This window comes from Bufo bufo, chromosome 4 (genome assembly GCF_905171765.1).
Source record: "Bufo bufo chromosome 4, aBufBuf1.1, whole genome shotgun sequence".
Taxonomy (NCBI): Eukaryota; Metazoa; Chordata; class Amphibia; order Anura; family Bufonidae; genus Bufo; species Bufo bufo.
The window spans coordinates 7,552,079-7,576,424 of record NC_053392.1 but is presented as its reverse complement, the minus strand read 5'-3'; the positions used below and the strand labels follow the sequence as shown (position 1 = coordinate 7,576,424).

Genomic DNA, 24,346 nt, shown 5'->3' with positions numbered 1-24,346 from the left:
AGGAATTATGATGTTGGAGATAGAGAGTTGTTGGCTATCAAGTTGGCCTTTGAGGAATGGCGACACTGGTTGGAGGGGGCGTCTCACCCCGTTACGGTGTATACCGACCATAAGAATTTGGCTTACCTGCAATCTGCCAAGCGTCTGAACCCTAGGCAGACCAGATGGTCACTTTTTTTTACCAGGTTCAATTTCGTGGTTACCTTTCGCCCAGGGGTCAAGAACGTCAAGGCTGATGCCTTGTCTCGCAGCTTCCCTGGGGGAGGTGATTCAGAAGATCCAGCGCCGATTTTGGCGGATGGAGTGGTGGTCTCCGATCTGTACCCTGAATTGGAGATGGAGGTGTTGGGAGCTCAGGAGGGGGCTCCTGGTTCGTGACCCCCTGGGAGGTTGTTTGTTCCTGAGGGCCTACGATACAAGGTGTTTAAGGAACATCACGATACTGTTCTCGCTGGACATCCTGGTGGTAAGTCCACCTGTGATCTGGTGTCCCGGAGGTTCTGGTGGCCAGGTTTGCGTAAGAGTATTGAGAATTACGTGGCAGCTTGTGAAACCTGCGCTCGGTCTAAGGTTGCTCATACTCGACCGCCTGGTTCACTTCTTCCATTGTCTATTCCATCTCGTCCTTGGACACATTTGTCCATGGACTTTATTACGGACCTACCAAGTTCCTCCGGGAGAACAGTGATTTTGGTGGTAGTCGATCGTTTCAGTAAAATGGCTCACTTTATACCACTAACAAGTCTGCCTAACGCTAAGACTCTTGCGCAGATTTTTGTGGATAATATTGTTAAATTGCACGGTATTCCTTCGGATATTGTCTCTGATAGGGGCACGCAGTTTGTCTCCAGGTTTTGGAGGGCGTTCTGCTCTCGACTTGGCATTCAACTTTCTTTCTCGTCGGCTTTTCATCCACAGTCGAATGGTCAGACAGAGCGTACCAATCAAAACCTGGAGACCTACTTGAGGTGCTTTGTGGCTGAGAATCAGGAGGACTGGTCCTCGTTCTTGCCCTTAGCAGAATTTGCATTGAATAACCGTAGGCAGGAGTCCACGGGTAAGTCGCCATTTTTTGGCGCATTCGGTTTCCATCCTCAGTTTGGTACCTTTTCTGGGTCTGGTTCCTCCGGGATGCCAGAGGAGGAGAGATTCTCTTCTGCCTTATCCTCTATCTGGCGGGGGATTCAAGGGAATTTGGAGAGGATGGGTGAGAGGTATAAACGAATGGCTGACAGGAGACGTGTGACTGGTCCGGACCTGTGTGTGGGTGATTTGGTGTGGTTGTCCACTAGGAATATCAAGTTGAGAATTCCATCTTGGAAACTGGGTCCAAGATTTGTTGGTCCATATAAGATTTCTGCTGTGATCAATCCTGTGGCATTTCGACTTGATCTGCCGCAGACTTGGAGGATCCACGATGTCTTCCACAAGTCTTTACTAAAAAAATATGTTAAACCGGTGGTACCATCGCCATTGCCTCCTCCTCCTCCTGTTCTGGTCGAGGGAAACTTGGAGTTCGAGATCTCCAGGATTCTCGACTCGAGAGTTCTGCGGGGTTCCCTCCAGTACCTGGTTCACTGGAGGGGATACGGTCCTGAGGAGAGGATGTGGGTTCCGGCATCAAATGTCAACGCCAGCCGTCTGGTGAGGGCCTTTCATAGGTCCCATCCGGATAAGGTTGGTCCAGGGTGTCCGGAGGTCACCCGTAGAAGGGTGGGTACTGTCATGCCCCACTCTGACGATGTGCGGAGGTCGGCCAGGATTGCAGCACGGGTTTAGTGTTTGTTTTGGAGTCGTGCTGGATCCGCCCCTCATCAGGTGCACTGGGTGGAGTCATTAGTTTAAATAGCTCTTCTGCCTCAGGGAATTCAGGGTTTTGTCAGCCCAGGCACGGGGACATCTCAGATCTACCTTCAAGATCTGTAGATGGGCTGAGCAGTGCAGAGAAAGAGGACAGGTATTAGCTAGGAGGTGACCCTTCCCTGTCTCTCGCCCAGAGCCTGGTTGGTTCGTTATCTGTCATACTGAGTGCACGCCCGCCGTGACACTTCTATGTTTTGGGTCTTTGTCCTGTTGCAACACCCATCTTCTGTTGAGCTTCAGCTGGTGAACAGATGGCCTTAAGTTCTCCTGCAAAATGTCTTGATAAACTTGGGAATTCATTTTTCCTTCAATGATAGCAATCCCTCCAGGCCCTGACGCAGCAAAGCAGCCCCAAACCATGATGCCCCCACCACCATACTTCACAGTTGGGATGTGGTTTTGATGTTGGTGTGCTGTGCCTCTTTTTCTCCACATATTGTTGTGTGTTTCTTCCAAACAACTCAACTTTGGTTTCATCTGTCCGCAAAATATTTTGCCAGTACTGCTGTGGAACATCCAGGTGCTCTTGTGCAAACTGTAAACGTGCAGCAATGGTTTTATTGGACAGCAGTGGCTTACTCTGTGGTATCCTCCCATGAAATCCATTCTTGTTTAGTGTTTTACGTATAGTAGATTCGCTAACAGAGATGTTAGCATATGCCACAGACTTTTGTAAGTCTTTAGCTGACACTCTAGGATTCTTCTTCACCTCATTGAGCAGTCTGCGCTGTGCTCTTGCAGTCATCTTTACAGGACGGCCACTCCTAGGGAGAGTAGCAGCAGTGCTGAACTTTCTCCATTTATAGACAATTTGTCTTACCGTGGACTGATGAACAGCAAGGCTTTTGGAGATACTTTTTTTTAACCCTTTCCAACTTTATGCAAGTCAACAATTCTTAATCGTAGGTCTTCTGAGAGCTCTTTTCTGCGAGGCATCATTCACATCAGGCAATGCTTCTTGTGGAAAGCAAACCCAGAACTGGTGTGTGTTTTTATAGGGCAGGGCAGCTGTAACCAACACCTCCAATCTCATCTCATTGATTGGACTGCAGTTGTCCGACACCTCACTCCAATTAGCTCTTGGATATGTCATTAGTCTAGGGGTTCACATACTTTTTCCACCTGCACTGTGAATGTTTACATGGTGTGTTCAATAAAAACATGGTAACATTTAATTCTTTGTGTGTTATTAGTTTAAGCCGACTCTGATTGTCTATTGTTGTGACTTAGATGAAGATCAGATCACATTTTATGACCAATTTGTGCAGAAATCCATATCATTCCAAAGGGTTCACATACTTTTTCTTGCAACTGTATTTTGGGCCAATATGGGGCAATCAATAAGACCTGTGCTTCTCCTCCATGATCTTTATCCGAATCCTGGGAATAAAGAAGAAAGGAGGCATACAGCAGACCTTGTGGCAAGGGCTGAGACAGAGCATCCATCTGAAGAGGATGGTCCTAAAAAGGATAAACAGAAGTCCTGAATTTGACTGTTTTTTCTTTGTTGTGAAAAGATCCAGGATCAGTATAACCCATTTATTATTTGATAGAAAATTCTGGGGCTTCACCTCCATTCTCCCTCCTGAAGAGTTTCTCTGCTCAAGTAGATGGCTAGTATATTTTCTACCACATGGACAGGAGATAAGGTGCTAGATTTTTCTCTCCCCTGGCTAACCTTTTTGTTGCTACAGCTAAAAGCCAGAACATCCTGCCAGCAGCGTGAGACCAGCTTTACTTATGTTCAAGTAAACCACTGTAGTCACATTGTGAGACAGGAGCTTTACGTGTCTTCACCGACTGAGGTGTTGAGAACCTGAATGGCTCCCAGACTGCAGAAAGCTCTCTGCGATTGGAAAAGGCTTGAGACAAAGTGGAGGGTTTTTTTTAACCGGTAGAAGGACCTTTCTCACTTGTCCTGGGACAAACACCTTTTGTCCTATGAAGATAGGAGAAACGAATTGCTTGTGGAAGTGGGGCCTTGAGGATGGGTTATGATGTGTCTACTGGATACCGAAGTGATCTCAAAAACATATTCTGTGCACCAGAGTGGAGTTGACCATCCAACCCAGGGCTGAAAATACCTACTGGATAATTTAATGCTACACAGGGGATCACTGGAATCCAATTCAAACAGAAATAACTGGAAACTTCTGCCATCATCGAGGTAAAAATTCTTGGAGCAGCTAATAAACGTAAAGGAAGAGTCCGGAGCTTATGACAGAGCACATCGTTTAGACAGATGGCAATTCTCAAAAACTGTTGAAAGTCTGTCTGAATAGGGATGCAGTAGTACGGATCGGACATGACTACGGTGAAACATTCCTGCCACCAAACGTTGATGGTGGATTTGATGGATTTCAGTTAGAATTTTTTTTTATCATTTATTGAACTGATTTGAAGATCTGCCTGTTTTGGTTTCATGACCAAGAATCCAGAGTCAGCTGTAACAGGCAACAGAAGCCTCTTCTGAAGAAAGGATGAGATTAGGGCTGAAACGATTACTCGATTACATTTTTTGCATCGAAGATTCGTTTGTGTCATGTGACCACGGAGCCGGAGTGAAGCGCTTGCTATTACTCACCGCTTTGTGGTCTCCCGCTGCGCTTGGAATACTTACCTTTCCAGCAGGGGCCTCCGGACACTCCACAGCGCGTCCATGGTCCCGCGCTGCACTGACCTCCTGACGTACGCACGCCGTGACCTGATGCGCTGTGTGACGTCAGGTGCAGAGCAGCGCGGAACGATGGAGTGTCCGCAGCGCCCCTGCTGGAAAGGTAAGTTAGTGAAACCGAGGGGGTGGGGGCGCGACTGAGGCCGGGACCCCAGGAGTGCACAGCGTCATAGCAACCAATGACACTGTGCAATCCGGTTGTCAGGAGGAGCATGGCAGCAGAGACTATGGCACAAGGGGGGAGAGATGATGGCACAAGGGGGGGAGAGATGATGGCACAAGGGGAAGAGAGATGATGGCACAAGGGGAAGAGAGATGATGGCACAAGGGGGGGGGGAGAGATGATGGCACAAGGGGGGGAGAGATGATGGCACAAGGGGGGGAGAGATGATGGCACAAGGGGGGGAGAGATGATGGCAAAAGGGGGGGAGAGATGATGGCAAAAGGGGGGGAGAGATGATGGCACAAGGGGGGGGAGAGATGATGGCACAAGGGGGGGAGCTGATGGCACAAGGGGGGGAGATGATGGCACAAGGGGGGGGGGAGAGATGATGGCACTGGGGGAGTAAAGCTGATGGCACTGGGGGAGTAAAGCTGATGGCACTGGGGGAGTAAAGCTGATGGCACTGGGGGAGTAAAGCTGATGGCACTGGGGGAGTAAAGCTGATGGCACTGGGGGAGTAAAGCTGATGGCACAAAGGGGAGAGTTGATGGCACAAGGGGGGACAGATGATGGCACAATGGGGGGGGAGAGTTGATGGCACTGGGGGAACGGATCTGATGGCACGGGAAGGAGCTGATGGCACAATTGGGGGAGAGCTGACGGCACTGGGGGATAGTACAGCTGATGTCACAGGGGGGGAACGGAGCTGATGGCACTAGGGGGAACTGATGTACATGGGATGATCGCACAGTGGGGAACATAGGGTGTTGGGGACTGATGAGGTTTTATAAAGGAAAACAGTCTATTAATTAATTTTTTCTTATTAGATTACTCGATTCATTGTAAAAAATAAATCGATAGAATGCTCCATTTCTAAAATAATGGTTTACTGCAGCCCTAGATGAGATCTACAACCAGACTGGATGGCACTGATGACTTATGGGGGAAAAGACTGGTCTTCAGGCTTGAAAAGAACAAACACAAAGCGTTGTCTGCCTCCTACAGGAAGAGGGGGTCATTGTGCCTGACAGGTAAACTTGTCAGATTAAGGATGAATCCCTTTGTACTTCGGACTAGCCGTTATCTGATCCTTCGTTTATCTTTTCTTCCAGGCAGCTGCATCTTGGGTTCTGAAATTAAAGGGGTTTTCTGGGATTTTAATATTGATGACCTATCCCGAGAACAGGTCATCAATAGTTAAATCCCAGAAAACCCCTTTAGCCTCTCTTAAAGGGTAGCGGATCTGTCCCTATGACACTGGCTGACCTGTTACATGTGCAGCTGAAGGCATGTGTGTTGGTCCCATGTTTATATGTGTCCACATATATGCAAATGAGCCTCTAGGAGCAACGGGGGCGTTGCCATTACACATTAGAGGCTATGCTCTCTCTACAACTGCCACGCCCTCTCCACTTTGATTGATAGGACCAGGCAGTGTAAACATCATCACACTTAGACCCGTCAATCAAAGTGCAGAGGGCGGGGCTGTTACAGAGAGAGAAGAGTCTCTAGGAGTAACGGCAACACCCCCATTGCTCCTTGAGGCTTATTTGCATATATGCGGACACATATGAACATGGGACCCACACAGATGCCTTCAGCTGCCAGGAGCACATGGAAGACGTCAGCCGGTGTCAGAGGGACAGATCTGCTGACAGATGCCCTTTAAGTTAGTAATGAGAATCTGATGGAAATCCTTTCTTTTTACTGGGGACATTGTCGAAGACGTCACCAAGAACTGGCCATCTTCACAAAGGAAAGTATAAACAACCCTGGGATTCCACATCTCCAGTCCAACGTTGAAACTACATAGCTCCATGGGTAACATCAGAGCTGTGATAGGACAGTGCGCCAAGGGTTCTGGTGGGAAACTTCAATCCTCTGAAGATAGGATGAGACGTTACCTGACACAAGATGTCTCTTACATTCTCCCAGCAACCTAGAGTACTAATACCCATGTCTCAGGCACCCTCCCAGCGGGGTAGGTGCCTTAAATACCCCAGGGTAGTCAGCCATAGGCTGGGGTAGATCAATGTGCATGTGGTAGCGAGCACACCCTAAGAGGGGCATTACCAGGAGGAAGCAGCCCATAGCCTGCATAGAAGGAGGTCAACGAGCATTTGATGGCTGTGTCCACCTCGGAGAGATAGAGGAACACTGGAGTGTCTGGACTGAGAGACCCTGGAGCAGGTGAGCAAGGTGGCAGCCATGTCCAGTGGGAGAAGGGGAGCGGACTGATGCCATACCAAGTACAGACTGGGAGAGAGCCAAAACGTCCTCTACCATGAACCACTGGCAGGAACATCTTCTGTAAGCCTTGAGGGTCAGGAAACGACAGCTTGATGCTAATGTCTGTACAGCGCTGCGGAATATGTCTGCGCTATACAAGTGCAGAGAATAAACACAGAGGAGCAAACACTATTTTATCAGCTGGAGATAAAGGGTGGATTCAATTTCCTCAAAGTTTCCTAAATTCAGGCGTCTACAAGACTGTTCACCGAACTCAATAAAGATATTGGATGACAAGCCTATGTTCATCTTTCCCAGTTTGTAAAATCAACGGCCTCCATCATGAAACTAGGGAGAGATCCCGAGCTTACAACACATCTGTCAAGACTGGAGGTAAAATGTCGCCATATTTCTGATAAAAAAATCATATGGGAGCCCACCTGGCCTGAAGCCCCAGATCGAGGAGCTGCTCTAACAGCCCTTAATACTTCTTCTGATGTAATGTCCACCACAATTATTTCTGTCTGCTGTTCCCTCAATCTAGGTAACTCTATCTCCTCAGCCTGGACTGCTCTCCATTAGATTCTCACCGCAGGAACTCCATAAGTTCACCATCTCCTTTATTAACATCCCGGTCCTCCTTATTGGGAATATTGTGTCCCAAGGCAGAACCGGCCTGGGAGCATCAGAGACCGACCCCAGCAGCAGGGACCAGGCAAGTATGATCACCATAACGATATACCGTCTTAGATAACCCGTTTTAGTGGATAAACTGAGTTTTCTCAGACCGACCATTAGAGCAGCCGTTCAACGCAGCCAGTGCGCCCCAAAACATGATACTAAGCCAAGTGTCCAGCCTGGACCATGGGGACAGAGAGAAGATCCTGGAGAGGATGTCTATGTGCAGTCACAGCTCCCTCTGCTCCTGCACATAACACAGGGGTCACTGCCCGGAGTGCTCCTTTACTGCAGCTCTAAGGTGGAGCCTCACCATAAGAAACCTCCCAATTCCCTTCCTCCATTCATGATTCCATACCTGTGGTCACATGGACTGGAATGTCCTCCTCCACCTCACTCTTACACGGGGGATCTCCCATCATCCGCTCTTCTTCATCCTCCACTTTAATATCAGTCAGATCTTCCCCCTGATTTGTCATCTGTAACAATTCAGGACAATACAGCAGACAGGTGGGAAATCTAACAGATCCACATAAGAGATCCCCACCATCTATGACCCCTCTGACTGCAGGACCCCCCTATATAGATGTGTATAGGGCTCAGTTCCATCTACCTGATGGTTCTCTGGGAGCTTCTCCTCTGGACAGTCCTGGGAATACAGAGGACGGGGACATCTCTCGGGGGGATTTCCTTCTATGAGTCCATCTGTAGGAAACACACAGGGACAGGAGAGATTATTACATGTGATGATGAGATGATGGGAGTAGTATCCAGGTGACCCATGACAGCCCCCTCCTTACCCTGCTGATCGCCCCATAAATCTGACTCCTCTTCTTCTTCATCTTTAACCTCAGCCTTAATATCCATCAGATTTTCATCCTAAAGAAGAAAAAAAATACATGAATTATTGTTACTGGAAATTATTTTTTAATGAAACCTCCATGACGACACCTGACCATGAGATGATCCTCCTCCCACTAGGGAGGGACTAGAAGAGAAAAAGGTTCCTCCTCCATCTTCTCATCCGTGTCTTCTGAACCTGACAGACTCTAAAGGGAACTTGCAGCAAGTAGACACCCTATTCACATTCAGAGGTTTGCTCAGTTGAATATTTCCATATGCGCCATTATATTTCTGTATATATACATTATATATATATATATATTAGGGTTGGGAAGTCATGTGGTCCCGTCGTGGTATCAGTAAGACTTAATGGTAATGGCAGACTGCATGGCTAGAGGCTGGATGTTATACTCTGTGGTAATGGCAGACTGCATGGCTAGAGGCTGGATGTTATACACCTGTGGTAATGGCAGACTGCATGGCTAGAGGCTGGATGTTATACACTGTGGTAATGGTAGACTGCATGGCTAGAGGCTGGATGTTATACTCTGTGGTAATGGTAGACTGCATGGCTAGAGGCTGGATGTTATACACCTGTGGTAATGGCAGACTGCATGGCTAGAGGCTGGATGTTATACACCTGTGGTAATGGTAGACTGCATGGCTAGAGGCTGGATGTTATACTCTGTGGTAATGGCAGACTGCATGGCTAGAGGCTGGATGTTATACACCTGTGGTAATGGCAGACTGCATGGCTAGAGGCTGGATGTTATACACTGTGGTAATGGTAGACTGCATGGCTAGAGGCTGGATGTTATACTCTGTGGTAATGGTAGACTGCATGGCTAGAGGCTGGATGTTATACACCTGTGGTAATGGCAGACTGCATGGCTAGAGGCTGGATGTTATACACTGTGGTAATGGTAGACTGCATGGCTAGAGGCTGGATGTTATACTCTGTGGTAATGGTAGACTGCATGGCTAGAGGCTGGATGTTATACACCTGTGGTAATGGTAGACTGCATGGCTAGAGGCTGGATGTTATACACCTGTGGTAATGGTAGACTGCATGGCTAGAGGCTGGATGTTATACACCGTGGTAATGGTAGACTGCATGGCTAGAGGCTGGATGTTATACACCTGTGGTAATGGTAGACTGCATGGCTAGAGGCTGGATGTTATACACTGTGGTAATGGTAGACTGCATGGCTAGAGGCTGGATGTTACACACTGTGGTAATAGTAGACTGCATGGCTAGAGGCTGGATGTTATACACCTGTGGTAATGGTAGACTGCATGGCTAGAGGCTGGATGTTATACACCTGTGGTAATGGTAGACTGCATGGCTAGAGGCTGGATGTTATAGCAGATGTATTTTCTAGTCCTTTTCAAACAATAACTCTCTCTGAAATGGGGCGTTAGACAATGTCATTGTAGAGGTCACACCCCTGTAAGCTATAAAGCCGTGGTCCTGGCTGTGAGCCTTACAGAGGCTGCCGCGCTTTCAGAAAGGATGTCAACGGCTTATAGTAACGGAAGGAAAAGAGCCAATATACACTCACCTAAAGAATTATTAGGAACACCTGTTCTATTTCTCATTAATGCAATTATCTAGTCAACCAATCACATGGCAGTTGCTTCAATGCATTTAGGGGGGGCTCCTGGTCAAGACAATCTCCTGAACTCCAAACTGAATGTCAGAATGGGAAAGAAAGGTGATTTAAGCCATTTTGAGCGTGGCATGGTTGTTGGTGCCAGACGGGCCGGTCTGAGTATTTCACAATCTGCTCAGTTACTGGGATTTTCACGCACAACCATTTCTAGGGTTTACAAAGAATGGTGTGAAAAGGGAAAAACATCCAGTATGCGGCCGTCCTGTGGGCGAAAATGCCTTGTGGATGCTAGAGGTCAGAGGAGAATGGGCCGACTGATTCAATCTGATAGAAGAGCAACGTTGACTGAAATAACCACTCGTTACAACCGAGGTCTGCAGCAAAGCATTTGTGAAGCCACAACACGCACAACCTTGAGGCGGATGGGCTACAACAGCAGAAGACCCCACCAGGTACCACTCATCTCCACTACAAATAGGAAAAAGAGGCTACAATTTGCACGAGCTCACCAAAATTGGACTGTTGAAGACTGGAAAAATGTTGCCTGGTCTGATGAGTCTCGATTTCTGTTGAGACATTCAAATGGTAGAGTCCGAATTTGGCGTAAACAGAATGAGAACATGTATCCATCCTCTGATGGCTACTTCCAGCAGGATAATGCACCATGTCACAAAGCTCGAATCATTTCACATTGGTTTCTTGAACATGACAATGAGTTCACTGTACTAAAATGGCCCCACAGTCACCAGATCTCAACCCAATAGAGCATCTTTGGGATGTGGTGGAACGGGAGCTTCGTGCCCTGGATGTGCATCCCTCAAATCTCCATCAACTGCAAGATGCTATCCTATCAATATGGGCCAACATTTCTAAAGAATGCTATCAGCACCTTGTGGAATCAATGCCACGTAGAATTAAGGCAGTTCTGAAGGCAAAAGGGGTCCAACATCGTATTAGTATGGGGGCACTAATAATTCTTTAGGTGAGTGTATATTCATAGGAGCATTATCTTATAACAGTGACTCCATAAACCTGACTACGGACAGAGCTGATAAGTAGAGATGTCGCAAACATAAAATTTTCCGTTCGCGAACGCGCGAACTGCCATAGACTTTAATAGGCAAATTTTAAAACCCACAGGGACTCTTTCTGGCCACAATAGTGATGGAAAAGTTGTTTCAAGGAGACTAACACCTGGACTGTGGCATGCCGGAGGGGGATCCATGGCAAAACTCCCATGGAAAATTACGTAGTTGACGCAGAGTCTGGTTTTAATCCATAAAGGGCATAAATCACCTAACATACCTAAATTGTTTGGAATAACGTGCTGTAAAACATCAGGTATGATGTATCGATCAGGTAGTGTAAGGGTTACGCCCGCTTCACAGTGACAGACCAAACTATGACAGACCAAACTCCCCGTTTAACGCACCGCAAACTCCCCATTTGCACAAGGTTGGATACCAAGCTAGCCATGTCCCGTTCCTTGTCCTCACTGATGTGTAAATAACTCCTCTGAGGGATCAAGTGAAGCGGCTGTGGTGCTAGTGTTGGTGGTGGCGGCGGGCGGGCGAGTGGTAACTTGAGAGGTGCCCGAAGCTGAGATGGAGGAGGATGGTGCATCAAGGTTCCGAGCGGAAGCTGTAGAAGATTGGGTGTCCTATGTTAGCCAGTCAACTATGTCCTCAGAACTTTTCGAGTTCAGGGTACGTGGCATCTGAACACTGGGCATTATTCTAGGGCCAAAGGAAATCACAGCACCACGACGGCCCCTGCGGGGTGGCCTGCCTCTGCCTGTCATTTTTTTTTTGATTTGTGGTACTATGCGTGCAAGGTACTGTGCCACCCAATATGAGTGGTGGGCAGTGGGCACAGTACAGTCAGTGGGCCTGACACACACTGGCAGGCAACTGCAATTATATTACAGAGAAAAAATGTAATGACTTTTTTATCTGCAGGGTACTGTGCCACCCTATATGAGTGGTGTGCACACAGTAAAGTCTGTGGGCCTGTGGCCTCTCACACACGGGCAGGCAACTGCAATAAATATATATATAAAAAAATAAAAGCAGACCGATGTACCAGCATTAAAAAGGGCTTTTTGGGGTGCCGTCAGGACGCTGTCCTTACAGCAGATCAGATGAGTCTTTGAGGACTGGAGTGGACACAGAACACTGGCCTACCTAACGATTTCCCTATTTAATCAGCAGCAGCCGCACTGTCCCTGCTCTCACTAACACTGCAGCTTCCGAATGAATCTAAGATGGATGCTGTCCTTGCTTTCTGATAGGAGGTGGGAGGGTCTGGGAGGGAGGGTCTGCTGCTGATTGGCTGGAATGTGTCTGCTGACTGTGAGGTACAGGGTCAAAGTTTGCTCAATGATGACGTATAGGGGGCGGACCGAACATCGCATATGTTCGCCGGGAACTGTTCGGCGGCGAATAGTTTGGGACATCTCTACTGATAAGTCAGGCTTCAGTAAAGCGGATGCAGCATCTAGTGTCCTTCCTAGAGAGAAATCTACCCTTTTATCTACGGGGGCTTTGGAGGAACTCAAAGAGCAAGAACTGTTCCTGGAAAATTTCACTAAAGACACATCAACTTCAAGACAACGTTCTTCATCAAACAGAAGTCTATGTCTCATAGTATTAGGAGCAGAAACCTCCCTATGTGGTGCTCTCCATTCACGGCAGGAGTATACACTTTTATGCCCTGGTCTTTTCCTCGAGACCAATGAACATTTCGTCATGCGTGGTCCTCTGAACTTCCACATCCTGAGTATCCATAGTCACACGTACAACGAACATCTTTTTACATTTAGAGTTGTCATCAGATAATTTATCAGTTATAGAGGGAAATCTAAAAATCATTATCTGACGCAGAGGAAGAATATGAGGAGGAGATATCAGTGTCTCTTCTTTCTCTGTGTTGAAGACCCATAACTGGGGCTCCACAGTTATTTTGCATATTACTCTTTCCCAGGGAGCTTTGCATTTTGGATTGCTGTGTTGAGACTCTTAAATGAGGCTCCACAGTGTTTTCTGTAGCTGGTCTCCTTAAGATCAGCTATTGTTTTGTTTGAGTAGTCTCCAAGGCATTGCTCCTGGTTAGCCAGAATCCTACTCCACACTGATGAGGAGCAACAACCCGAAACAGCTGTCTGTGGATGGATAACCGGCTTAGGTCTTCTCTTGTCATATCCTTAAAGCTTGTAAAAGAGCGGGATCTTGACATAGGGGCCACTTAATATGGTGGATCTGGTGAACTATGTAATGGGGACAACCCTTTGCTTGGTTTTCCTTCCTTTGAGGGATATCTAGCTTTCACTGTGTTGAGGACCCATAGCTGGGGCTCCACGGTTATTTTGAATATTCTTCGTTCTCTGTGGAAGGAGTCGGTGTAGATGAGGAAACTTCCACCTCAGCATAGTGAGCTTCCGGGTGGACTAGGTCCGTTACTTCATCTTATAAAGGACTTTCCTCTGAGACAATGTCCTCTGCACGTTTTTAGCATTTTACCAGAACAGAGCCGGCATTTAGGAGAACGCAGCTCCTGCGCTGACTGAGACTTCCTGGACGCATCCTTATCACTAATCAATCACCAGAGAGAAGGAAAGGAACCTGCAAAAAATGGCTCATTAATCCAGGAGTCCTCTGTACACCCCAGCGCTGCACATACACCACTCTCACTGCCGGCCACTTACACCAGGCTCCACACATCACAGCAAACCGGATGTCCACAGCCCAGAGTCCAGGTAGAAATAACCCTCCCATCACTGTCTGAGAGCGTCTGTCACCTTCACACTGGAGCCAGAATCTCCAGCCGATCACAGCCTCACCAACATCAGAAGGGGCATCGAGTGGGCGCCAAGCCTCCAGACCCTGCTGATGTCACCCCCGGAGCAGAGAATCTCAGGCAGCGGTGGAGAAGACTGGAGGGACTCCATGAGTGTCCAGTCACCGCTGTGCCTCAGAGAGGCTCCTCACCTCCACTGGAGCAAGGAAGAAAGGTCTGCTGCAGGCTCCATTACACAAACCTAAGAGCCCAAGGTAAGTCTGAATGTCCACACCTGCTGCCATGTGAAGATGATGTCCTCTCCCCACCTGGAAGGACAGGAAGACACAGAGGAGAAGCTGCTTTACCCTCACTGTCCCTGCCTGGTGGGTGGAGGATCATCTCATGGTCAGGAGCCGTCCTGGAGGGGGAAGAGGGAAATGTAAAATGGTCTTTGGTTTAATCTCTTTCTGGTCAGATTCTGTGGAGACTTCAGCTCCATCTACCTGATGGATCTCTGGGAGCTTCTCCTCTGGACAGTCCTGGGAATACAGAGGACGGGGACATCTCTCGGGGGGATTTCTTTCTAGGAGTCCATCTGTAGGAAACACAGGGACAGGAGAGATTATTACATGTGATGATGAGATGATGGGAGTAGTATCTAGGTGACCCATGACAGCCCCCCCATCCTCCTTACCCTGCTTATCGCCCCATAAATCCGTCTCCTCTTCTGCTTCATCTTTAACCTCAACCTTAATATCCATCAGATTTTCATCCTAAAGAAGAGAAATGTAAAATGATCTTTGGTTCAATCCCTTTCTGGTCAGATTCTGGGGAGACTTCAGCTCCATCTACCTGATGGTTCTCTGGGAGCTTCTCCTCTGGACAGTCCTGGGAATACAGAGGACGGGGACATCTCTCAGGGGGATTTCTTTCTATGAGTCCATCTGTAGGAAACACACAGGGACAGGAGAGAATATTACATGTGATGATGAGATGATGGGAGTAGTATCCAGGTGACCCATGACAGCCCCCCTCCTTACCCTGCTGATCGCCCCATAAATCCGTCTCCTCTTCTGCTTCATCTTTAACCTCAACCTTAATATCCATCAGATTCTCATCCTGAAGAAGAGAAATGTAAAATGGTCTTTGGTTCAATCCCTTTCTGGTCAGATTCTGGGGAGACTTCAGCTCCATCTACCTGATGGTTCTCTGGGAGCTTCTCCTCTGGACAGTCCTGGGAATACAGAGGACGGGGACATCTCTCGGGGGGATTTCTCCTCCTGGATCCATCTGTGGAAACACAAGAACACAGTTACTGAATACATGGCCTCCTGTAGATCTGTCTATAGATCAGACTCTTCTCTCAGCTCCTTCACTTCTAGGTTTAGTGATCGGGGTCTAAATAACAATGTTCTGCTCCACAACAACTTTCTGCAAGACCCCAAGATAATCCAGTCACCCCACATAGAAATCCCTGTTCCATCCATAGACTCTGCTTTCATTCATTCCTCAGGTGAATCCTTTTTCAGCAGGTGTAAGACGCATAATAATTGCAGATTGTAAGAGGCGAGTCCCAGAGGTCTTCATAGAAAATAAAGGAAACTTGATCACAATATTTGGGGGCTCGTCCGGGATTATCCACAGGAATGATCAATAGGGATGAGTGATAAAACATCCGAAGTCGATTCGCATAAAACTTTGTTTGAATACTGTACGGAGCGAGCGCTCTATACAGTGTTAGAATGTATTGGCTCCGATGAGCCGAAATGATTAATTCATGAAGTCTCCCGAGACTTTGCATAATAACTTCATAAATTAATTTCTACTGTAAAAAACCATTTCACGAACTCGGTTTCGGTTCCGAGGTACATTCTAATACCGTATAGAGCGCTCGCTCCGTACAGTATTCAAATGAAGTTTTATGTGAATCGACTTTAAATGTTTCATCCGAAGACGATTCGCTCATCCCTAATGATCAACAAGGAACACTGATACCGGGGAACCGGGAGCCACAAATAAAAGCCGGTAAGACCTTTGTTCTCACCGTTCCTGTCCTAGTTCCAGGTATTGTCCTTCTGTGACCCTTGTCTGTGAGTGCGTATGATGTCTCTATATGTGTAGTGGCTACATGTTGGGACTGTCTCCGAGTAGAAGAGACATAGCTCAGTACTAACTTGGCGGCCATTGTGCAGTATAAATTGGTAACAACGTATCCCGAGAGATCCTCCGCGATGAGGTCGTCCAGGAATTTGGTCAAACAATAATACACTAACTGATGGCACCGTTTTGTTTGAAAGAATTGGTACAATGGAAATCGGGTCATTAAGTATGGCACCCTCTCACAAGTGCAGCAGGCGCCATGGCTGCTGGGTTTCTGATGTTTTAAACAGCAGACACCTGGGCTAATGTCTGCGATAAGTGAGAATGCCGACTGCAGACATTTAACCCCTCAGATCCTGTGGTGAATTGTGACCACACTAGCTGAGGAGGCCGCCCCCAGGAGCGCTGAGCTCGGCCTAACTGCTTCCTCGTGCTGAGATGGGGGGAAGCCGTCTGTTGCTGGTGGTGGCCTCAAGATTGCTCGAGGCATGACACCGCTGCAGCCAATGACTGTCCTCAGCAGTAAGGAGCGGACCTTCTGATGTCACAGGGTCCCATGATTCGGGATAAGGCAGCAGGTAAAGGGTAAACTCCAGGGGCTCTGCTAACAATTACTAATATAATAATAATTAACCCTAACAATGCCGTGTTCAAGGCATAACCCCCATCACAGGAGAGAGTATAACCCCCATCACAGGAGAGAGTATAACCCCCATCACAGGAGAGAGTATAACCCCCATCACAGGAGAGTATAACCCCCATCACAGGAGAGTATAGCCCCCATCACAGGAGAGAGTATAACCCCCATCACAGGAGAGTATAACCCCCATCACAGGAGAGTATAACCCCCATCACAGGAGAGTATAACCCCCATCACAGGAGAGAGTATAACCCCCATCACAGGAGAGAGTATAACCCCCATCACAGGAGAGTATAACCCCCATCACAGGAGAGTATAACCCCCATCACAGGAGAGTATAACCCCCATCACAGGAGAGTATAACCCCCATCACAGGAGAGAGTATAACCCCCATCACAGGAGAGAGTATAACCCCCATCACAGGAGAGAGTATAACCCCCATCACAGGAGAGAGTATAACCCCCATCACAGGAGAGAGTATAACCCCCATCACAGGAGGGTATAACCCCCATCACAGGAGAGTATAACCCCCATCACAGGAGAGTATAACCCCCATCAGGGGGGGGGGGGATAATCCCAGTCTCCACACGCAGCATCCTACCGGGGGAGCTCAGCAGCCCAGGATCCTCCATCATCACTGCAGAACAGCTGAAGGACCTGTGGTGACGTCACTGTCATGTGATCAGTGCAGGGGGCGGAGCTCAGCAGGACAAGGGAGAAGAGGAGGTAAAGGACCTGCCATGACATCTCTGTCATGTGATCAGTGTAGGAAGGGGCGGAGCTCCTGTGAAACACCTGCGATGAGGTCAACATCATGCAATTTGAGTAGGCGGAGCCAGTGGCGTCCTTCAACGGCTGCAGAGTGCCCCCCCCTCCGGATAGGCCCCGCCTCCTAACTGATATAGCCGCCTGTGAGAGGAGGGTATACTAGGAGGTGGAGAAGGACCTTTGGTGATGTCATCGTCACGTGACCAGTGCAGAGGAAGCGGTGACAGACCTGGAGGAGAGGTCAGTGGTGTCCTGGGAGTAACTCCTAACATCCTAGAAATACTGGGAGTTGTAGTTCTGTCCTGTTATACCCCTCTCCCTGCAATGTATACTGCTGCCCCATGATAGTTTAGACATATTGGGGGTTGTACTTCTCTCACCCAGTAATGCTGAATGATGCCCTGTAATAACAGCCTGCACATGCTGGGAGTTGTACTTTTCTCTACTTTTACCCCTACCTATGTTGCCCACTAATTTTCAATAATAGCTATATGGTGATGATGAGACTTGTAGTTCTTTTGTCATTCATGAGGTTCTGTAGCAGCTGAGGTGTATTAGGAGGTTCTGCAGCAGCTGAGGTGTGTATTAGGAGGGGGGGGGGGGGGGGGGGGGGGGGGATGAAAGCGCAGCAGGCACAGTCCATCGGGTCCGGCCAGGTTCCAGCTCAGGAGCAGAACGCCAGAATTGCCGGATACGTTGGACATCTGCCGGATCCCATTTACAGTAATGGTGTTTGTCGAGATTTGGTTCTGAGCAGACATTTTACCTGATTAAATATCACTGCATCAGCAGCATCTGCTAGAACCTCTGAAGAAGCCTCCGGCAGATACTGCAGATACTTCAGGTACAGTCACACGTAAAGCAGATACTGCAGATATCTCTGGTACAGTCACACGTAGAGCAGATACTGCAGATATCTCTGGTACAGTCACACGTAAAGCAGATACTGCAGATATCTCTGGTACAGTCACACGTAAAGCAGATACTGCAGATATCTCTGGTACAGTCACACGTAGAGCAGATACTGCAGATATATCTGGTACAGTCACACGTAGAGCAGATACTGCAGATATCTCTGGTACAGTCACACGTAGAGCAGATACTGCAGATATCTCTGGTACAGTCACACGTAGAGCAGATACTGCAGATATCTCTGGTACAGTCACACGTAGAGCAGATACTGCAGATATCTCTGGTACTGGTACAGTCACACGTAAAGCAGATACTGCAGATATCTCTAGTACAGTCACACATAGAGCAGATCCTGCAGATATTTCTGGTACAGTCACACGTAGAGCAGATACTGCAGATATCTCTGGTACAGTCACACGTAGAGCAGATACTGCAGATATCTCTGGTACAGTCACACGTAGAGCAGATACTGCAGATATCTCTGGTACGGTCACACGTAGAGCAGATACTGCAGATATCTCTGGTACAGTCACACGTAGAGCAGATACTGCAGATATCTCTGGTACAGTCACACGTAGAGCAGATACTGCAGATATCTCTGGTACAGTCACACGTAGAGCAGATACTGCAGATATCTCTGGTACAGTCACACGTAAAGCAGATACTGCAGATACTTCAGGTACAGTCACACGTAGAGCAGATGCTGCAGATATCTCTGGTACGGTCACATGTAGAGCAGATACTGCAGATATCTCTGGTACAGTCACACGAGAGCAGATACTGCAGATATCTCTGGTACGGTCACATGTAGAGCAGATACTGCAGATATCTCTGGTACAGTCACACGAGAGCAGATACTGCAGATATCTCTGGTACAGTCACACGTAAAGCAGATACTGCAGATACTTCAGGTACAGTCACACGTAGAGCAGATGCTGCAGATATCTCTGGTACGGTCACATGTAGAGCAGATACTGCAGATATCTCTGGTACAGTCACACGAGAGCAGATACTGCAGATATCTCTGGTACAGTCACACGAGAGCAGATACTGCAGATATCTCTGGTACGGTCACATGTAGAGCAGATACTGCAGATATCTCTGGTACAGTCACACGAGAGCAGATACTGCAGATATCTCTGGTACAGCCACATGTAGAGCAGATACTGCAGATATATCTGGTACAGTCACACGTAGAGCAGATACTGCAGATATCTCTGGTACAGTCACACGTAGAGCAGATACTGCAGATATATCTGGTACAGTCACACGTAGAGCAGATACTGCAGATATCTCTGGTACAGCCACATGTAGAGCAGATACTGCAGATATATCTGGTACAGTCACACGTAGAGCGGATACTGCAGATATCTCTGGTACGGTCACATGTAGAGCAGATACTGCAGATATCTCTGGTACAGTCACACGAGAGCAGATACTGCAGATATCTCTGGTACAGCCACATGTAGAGCAGATACTGCAGATATATCTGGTACAGTCACACGTAGAGCAGATACTGCAGATATCTCTGGTACGGTCACACGTAGAGCAGATACTGCAGATATCTCTGGTACAGTCACACGAGAGCAGATACTGCAGATATCTCTGGTACGGTCACACGTAGAGCAGATACTGCAGATATCTCTGGTACAGTCACACGTAGAGCAGATACTGCAGATATCTCTGGTACAGTCACACGTAGAGCAGATACTGCAGATATCTCTGGTACGGTTACACGAGAGCAGATACTGCAGATATCTCTGGTACGGTCACATGTAGAGCAGATACTGCAGATATCTCTGGTACAGTCACACGAGAGCAGATACTGCAGATATCTCTGGTACAGCCACATGTAGAGCAGATACTGCAGATATCTCTGGTACAGTCACACGAGAGCAGATACTGCAGATATCTGGTACAATCACACGTAGAGCAGATACTGCAGATATCTGGTACAATCACACGTAGAGCAGACACTGCAGATATCTCTGGTACAGTCACACATAGAGCAGATACTGCAGATATCTCTGGTACAGTCACACATAGAGCAGATACTGCAGATATATCTGGTACAATCACACGTAGAGCAGATACTGCAGATATCTGGTACAATCACACGTAGAGCAGATACTGCAGATATCTCTGGTACGGTCACACATAAAGCAGATACTGCAGATATCTCTGGTACGGTCACACGTAGAGCAGATACTGCAGATATCTCTGGTACGGTCACATGTAGAGCAGATACTGCAGATATCTCTGGTACGGTCACATGTAGAGCAGACACTGCAGATATTTCTGGTACGGTCACACATAAAGCAGATACTGCAGATATCTCTGGTACAGTCACACGTAGAGCAGATACTGCAGATATCTGGTACGGTCACATGTAGAGCAGATACTGCAGATATCTCTGGTACAGTCACACGTAGAGCAGATACTGCAGATATCTGGTACGGTCACACGTAGAGCAGATACTGCAGATATTTTTGGTACGGTCACATGTAGAGCAGATACTCTAGATATTTCTTATACGGTCACACGTAGAGCAGATACTGCAGATATTTCTGGTACGGTCACACGTAGAGCGGATACTGCAGATATTTCTGGTACGGTCACACGTAGAGCAGATACTGCAGATATTTCTGGTACGGTCACACGTAGAGCGGATACTGCAGATATTTCTGGTACAGTCACACGTAGAGCAGATACTGCAGATATCTCTGGTACAGTCACACGTAGAGCAGATACTGCAGATATCTCTGGTACAGTCACACGTAGAGCAGATACTGCAGATATCTCTGGTACAGTCACACGTAAAGCAGATACTGCAGATACTTCAGGTACAGTCACACGTAGAGCAGATGCTGCAGATATCTCTGGTACGGTCACATGTAGAGCAGATACTGCAGATATCTCTGGTACAGTCACACGAGAGCAGATACTGCAGATATCTCTGGTACAGTCACACGAGAGCAGATACTGCAGATATCTCTGGTACGGTCACATGTAGAGCAGATACTGCAGATATCTCTGGTACAGTCACACGAGAGCAGATACTGCAGATATCTCTGGTACAGCCACATGTAGAGCAGATACTGCAGATATATCTGGTACAGTCACACGTAGAGCAGATACTGCAGATATCTCTGGTACAGTCACACGTAGAGCAGATACTGCAGATATATCTGGTACAGTCACACGTAGAGCAGATACTGCAGATATCTCTGGTACAGCCACATGTAGAGCAGATACTGCAGATATATCTGGTACAGTCACACGTAGAGCGGATACTGCAGATATCTCTGGTACGGTCACATGTAGAGCAGATACTGCAGATATCTCTGGTACAGTCACACGAGAGCAGATACTGCAGATATCTCTGGTACAGCCACATGTAGAGCAGATACTGCAGATATATCTGGTACAGTCACACGTAGAGCAGATACTGCAGATATCTCTGGTACGGTCACACGTAGAGCAGATACTGCAGATATCTCTGGTACAGTCACACGAGAGCAGATACTGCAGATATCTCTGGTACGGTCACACGTAGAGCAGATACTGCAGATATCTCTGGTACAGTCACACGTAGAGCAGATACTGCAGATATCTCTGGTACAGTCACACGTAGAGCAGATACTGCAGATATCTCTGGTACGGTTACACGAGAGCAGATACTGCAGATATCTCTGGTACGGTCACATGTAGAGCAGATACTGCAGATATCTCTGGTACAGTCACACGAGAGCAGATACTGCAGATATCTCTGGTACAGCCACATGTAGAGCAGATACTGCAGATATCTCTGGTACAGTCACACGAGAGCAGATACTGCAGATATCTGGTACAATCACACGTAGAGCAGATACTGCAGATATCTGGTACAATCACACGTAGAGCAGACACTGCAGATATCTCTGGTACAGTCACACATAGAGCAGATACTGCAGATATCTCTGGTACAGTCACACATAGAGCAGATACTGCAGATATATCTGGTACAATCACACGTAGAGCAGATACTGCAGATATCTGGTACAATCACACGTAGAGCAGATACTGCAGATATCTCTGGTACGGTCACACATAAAGCAGATACTGCAGATATCTCTGGTACGGTCACACGTAGAGCAGATACTGCAGATATCTCTGGTACGGTCACATGTAGAGCAGATACTGCAGATATCTCTGGTACGGTCACATGTAGAGCAGACACTGCAGATATTTCTGGTACGGTCACACATAAAGCAGATACTGCAGATATCTCTGGTACAGTCACACGTAGAGCAGATACTGCAGATATCTGGTACGGTCACATGTAGAGCAGATACTGCAGATATCTCTGGTACAGTCACACGTAGAGCAGATACTGCAGATATCTGGTACGGTCACACGTAGAGCAGATACTGCAGATATTTTTGGTACGGTCACATGTAGAGCAGATACTCTAGATATTTCTTATACGGTCACACGTAGAGCAGATACTGCAGATATTTCTGGTACGGTCACACGTAGAGCGGATACTGCAGATATTTCTGGTACGGTCACACGTAGAGCAGATACTGCAGATATTTCTGGTACGGTCACACGTAGAGCGGATACTGCAGATATTTCTGGTACGGTCACATGTAGAGCAGATACTCCAGATATTTCTCATACGGTCACACGTAGAGCAGATACTGCAGATATCTCTGGTACGGTCACACGTAGAGCAGATACTGCAGATATCTGGTACGGTCACACGTAGAGCAGATACTGCAGATATTTTTGGTACGGTCACATGTAGAGCAGATACTCTAGATATTTCTTATACGGTCACATGTAGAGCAGATACTCTAGATATCTCTGGTACGGTCACACGTAGAGCGGATACTGCAGATATTTCTGGTACGGTCACATGTAGAGCAGATACTCCAGATATTTCTCATACGGTCACATGTAGAGCGGATACTGCAGATATTTCTGGTACGGTCACACGTAGAGCAGATACTGCAGATATCTCTGGTACGGTCACACGTAGAGCAGATACTGCAGATATCTGGTACGGTCACACGTAGAGCAGATACTGCAGATATTTTTGGTACGGTCACATGTAGAGCAGATACTCTAGATATTTCTTATACGGTCACATGTAGAGCAGATACTCTAGATATCTCTGGTACGGTCACACGTAGAGCGGATACTGCAGATATTTCTGGTACGGTCACATGTAGAGCAGATACTGCAGATATCTCTGGTACAGTCACACGTAAAGCAGATACTGCAGATATCTCTGGTACAGTCACACGTAGAGCAGATACTGCAGATATCTCTGGTACTGGTACAGTCACACGTAAAGCAGATACTGCAGATATCTCTAGTACAGTCACACATAGAGCAGATCCTGCAGATATTTCTGGTACAGTCACACGTAGAGCAGATACTGCAGATATCTCTGGTACAGTCACACGTAGAGCAGATACTGCAGATATCTCTGGTACAGTCACACGTAGAGCAGATACTGCAGATATCTCTGGTACGGTCACACGTAGAGCAGATACTGCAGATATCTCTGGTACAGTCACACGTAGAGCAGATACTGCAGATATCTCTGGTACAGTCACACGTAGAGCAGATACTGCAGATATCTCTGGTACAGTCACACGTAGAGCAGATACTGCAGATATCTCTGGTACAGTCACACGTAAAGCAGATACTGCAGATACTTCAGGTACAGTCACACGTAGAGCAGATGCTGCAGATATCTCTGGTACGGTCACATGTAGAGCAGATACTGCAGATATCTCTGGTACAGTCACACGAGAGCAGATACTGCAGATATCTCTGGTACAGTCACACGAGAGCAGATACTGCAGATATCTCTGGTACGGTCACATGTAGAGCAGATACTGCAGATATCTCTGGTACAGTCACACGAGAGCAGATACTGCAGATATCTCTGGTACAGCCACATGTAGAGCAGATACTGCAGATATATCTGGTACAGTCACACGTAGAGCAGATACTGCAGATATCTCTGGTACAGTCACACGTAGAGCAGATACTGCAGATATATCTGGTACAGTCACACGTAGAGCAGATAC

At 47.4% G+C, this 24,346-nt stretch overlaps 4 protein-coding genes across 4 annotated transcripts in view; 2 read left to right on the top strand and 2 right to left on the bottom strand.

Annotated features, from left to right (window-relative positions):
* LOC120998324 (aspartic and glutamic acid-rich protein-like) overlaps window positions 1–24,346 on the bottom strand; it is a 2,513,920-nt gene that overhangs the window by 1,512,191 nt on the left and 977,383 nt on the right. The window contains exon 12 of the mRNA XM_040428985.1: window positions 14,535–14,613. Coding sequence (XP_040284919.1) covers window positions 14,535–14,613 — 79 coding nt within the window. The remainder of the gene's footprint in view (window positions 1–14,534; window positions 14,614–24,346) is intronic.
* The window catches only part of LOC120998330 (zinc finger protein OZF-like), a 354,466-nt gene that overhangs the window by 6,321 nt on the left and 323,799 nt on the right, over window positions 1–24,346 (bottom strand). The window contains exons 4-5 of the mRNA XM_040428990.1: window positions 14,693–14,784; window positions 7,966–8,086 (exon numbers count right to left, since the gene is read on the bottom strand). Coding sequence (XP_040284924.1) covers window positions 7,966–8,086; window positions 14,693–14,784 — 213 coding nt within the window. The remainder of the gene's footprint in view (window positions 1–7,965; window positions 8,087–14,692; window positions 14,785–24,346) is intronic.
* Window positions 1–24,346, top strand: part of LOC120998305 (gastrula zinc finger protein XlCGF26.1-like) — a 4,064,644-nt gene that overhangs the window by 3,969,878 nt on the left and 70,420 nt on the right. The gene's annotated exons all lie outside the window — the stretch shown is intronic.
* LOC120998312 (gastrula zinc finger protein XlCGF26.1-like) overlaps window positions 1–24,346 on the top strand; it is a 422,105-nt gene that overhangs the window by 382,812 nt on the left and 14,947 nt on the right. The gene's annotated exons all lie outside the window — the stretch shown is intronic.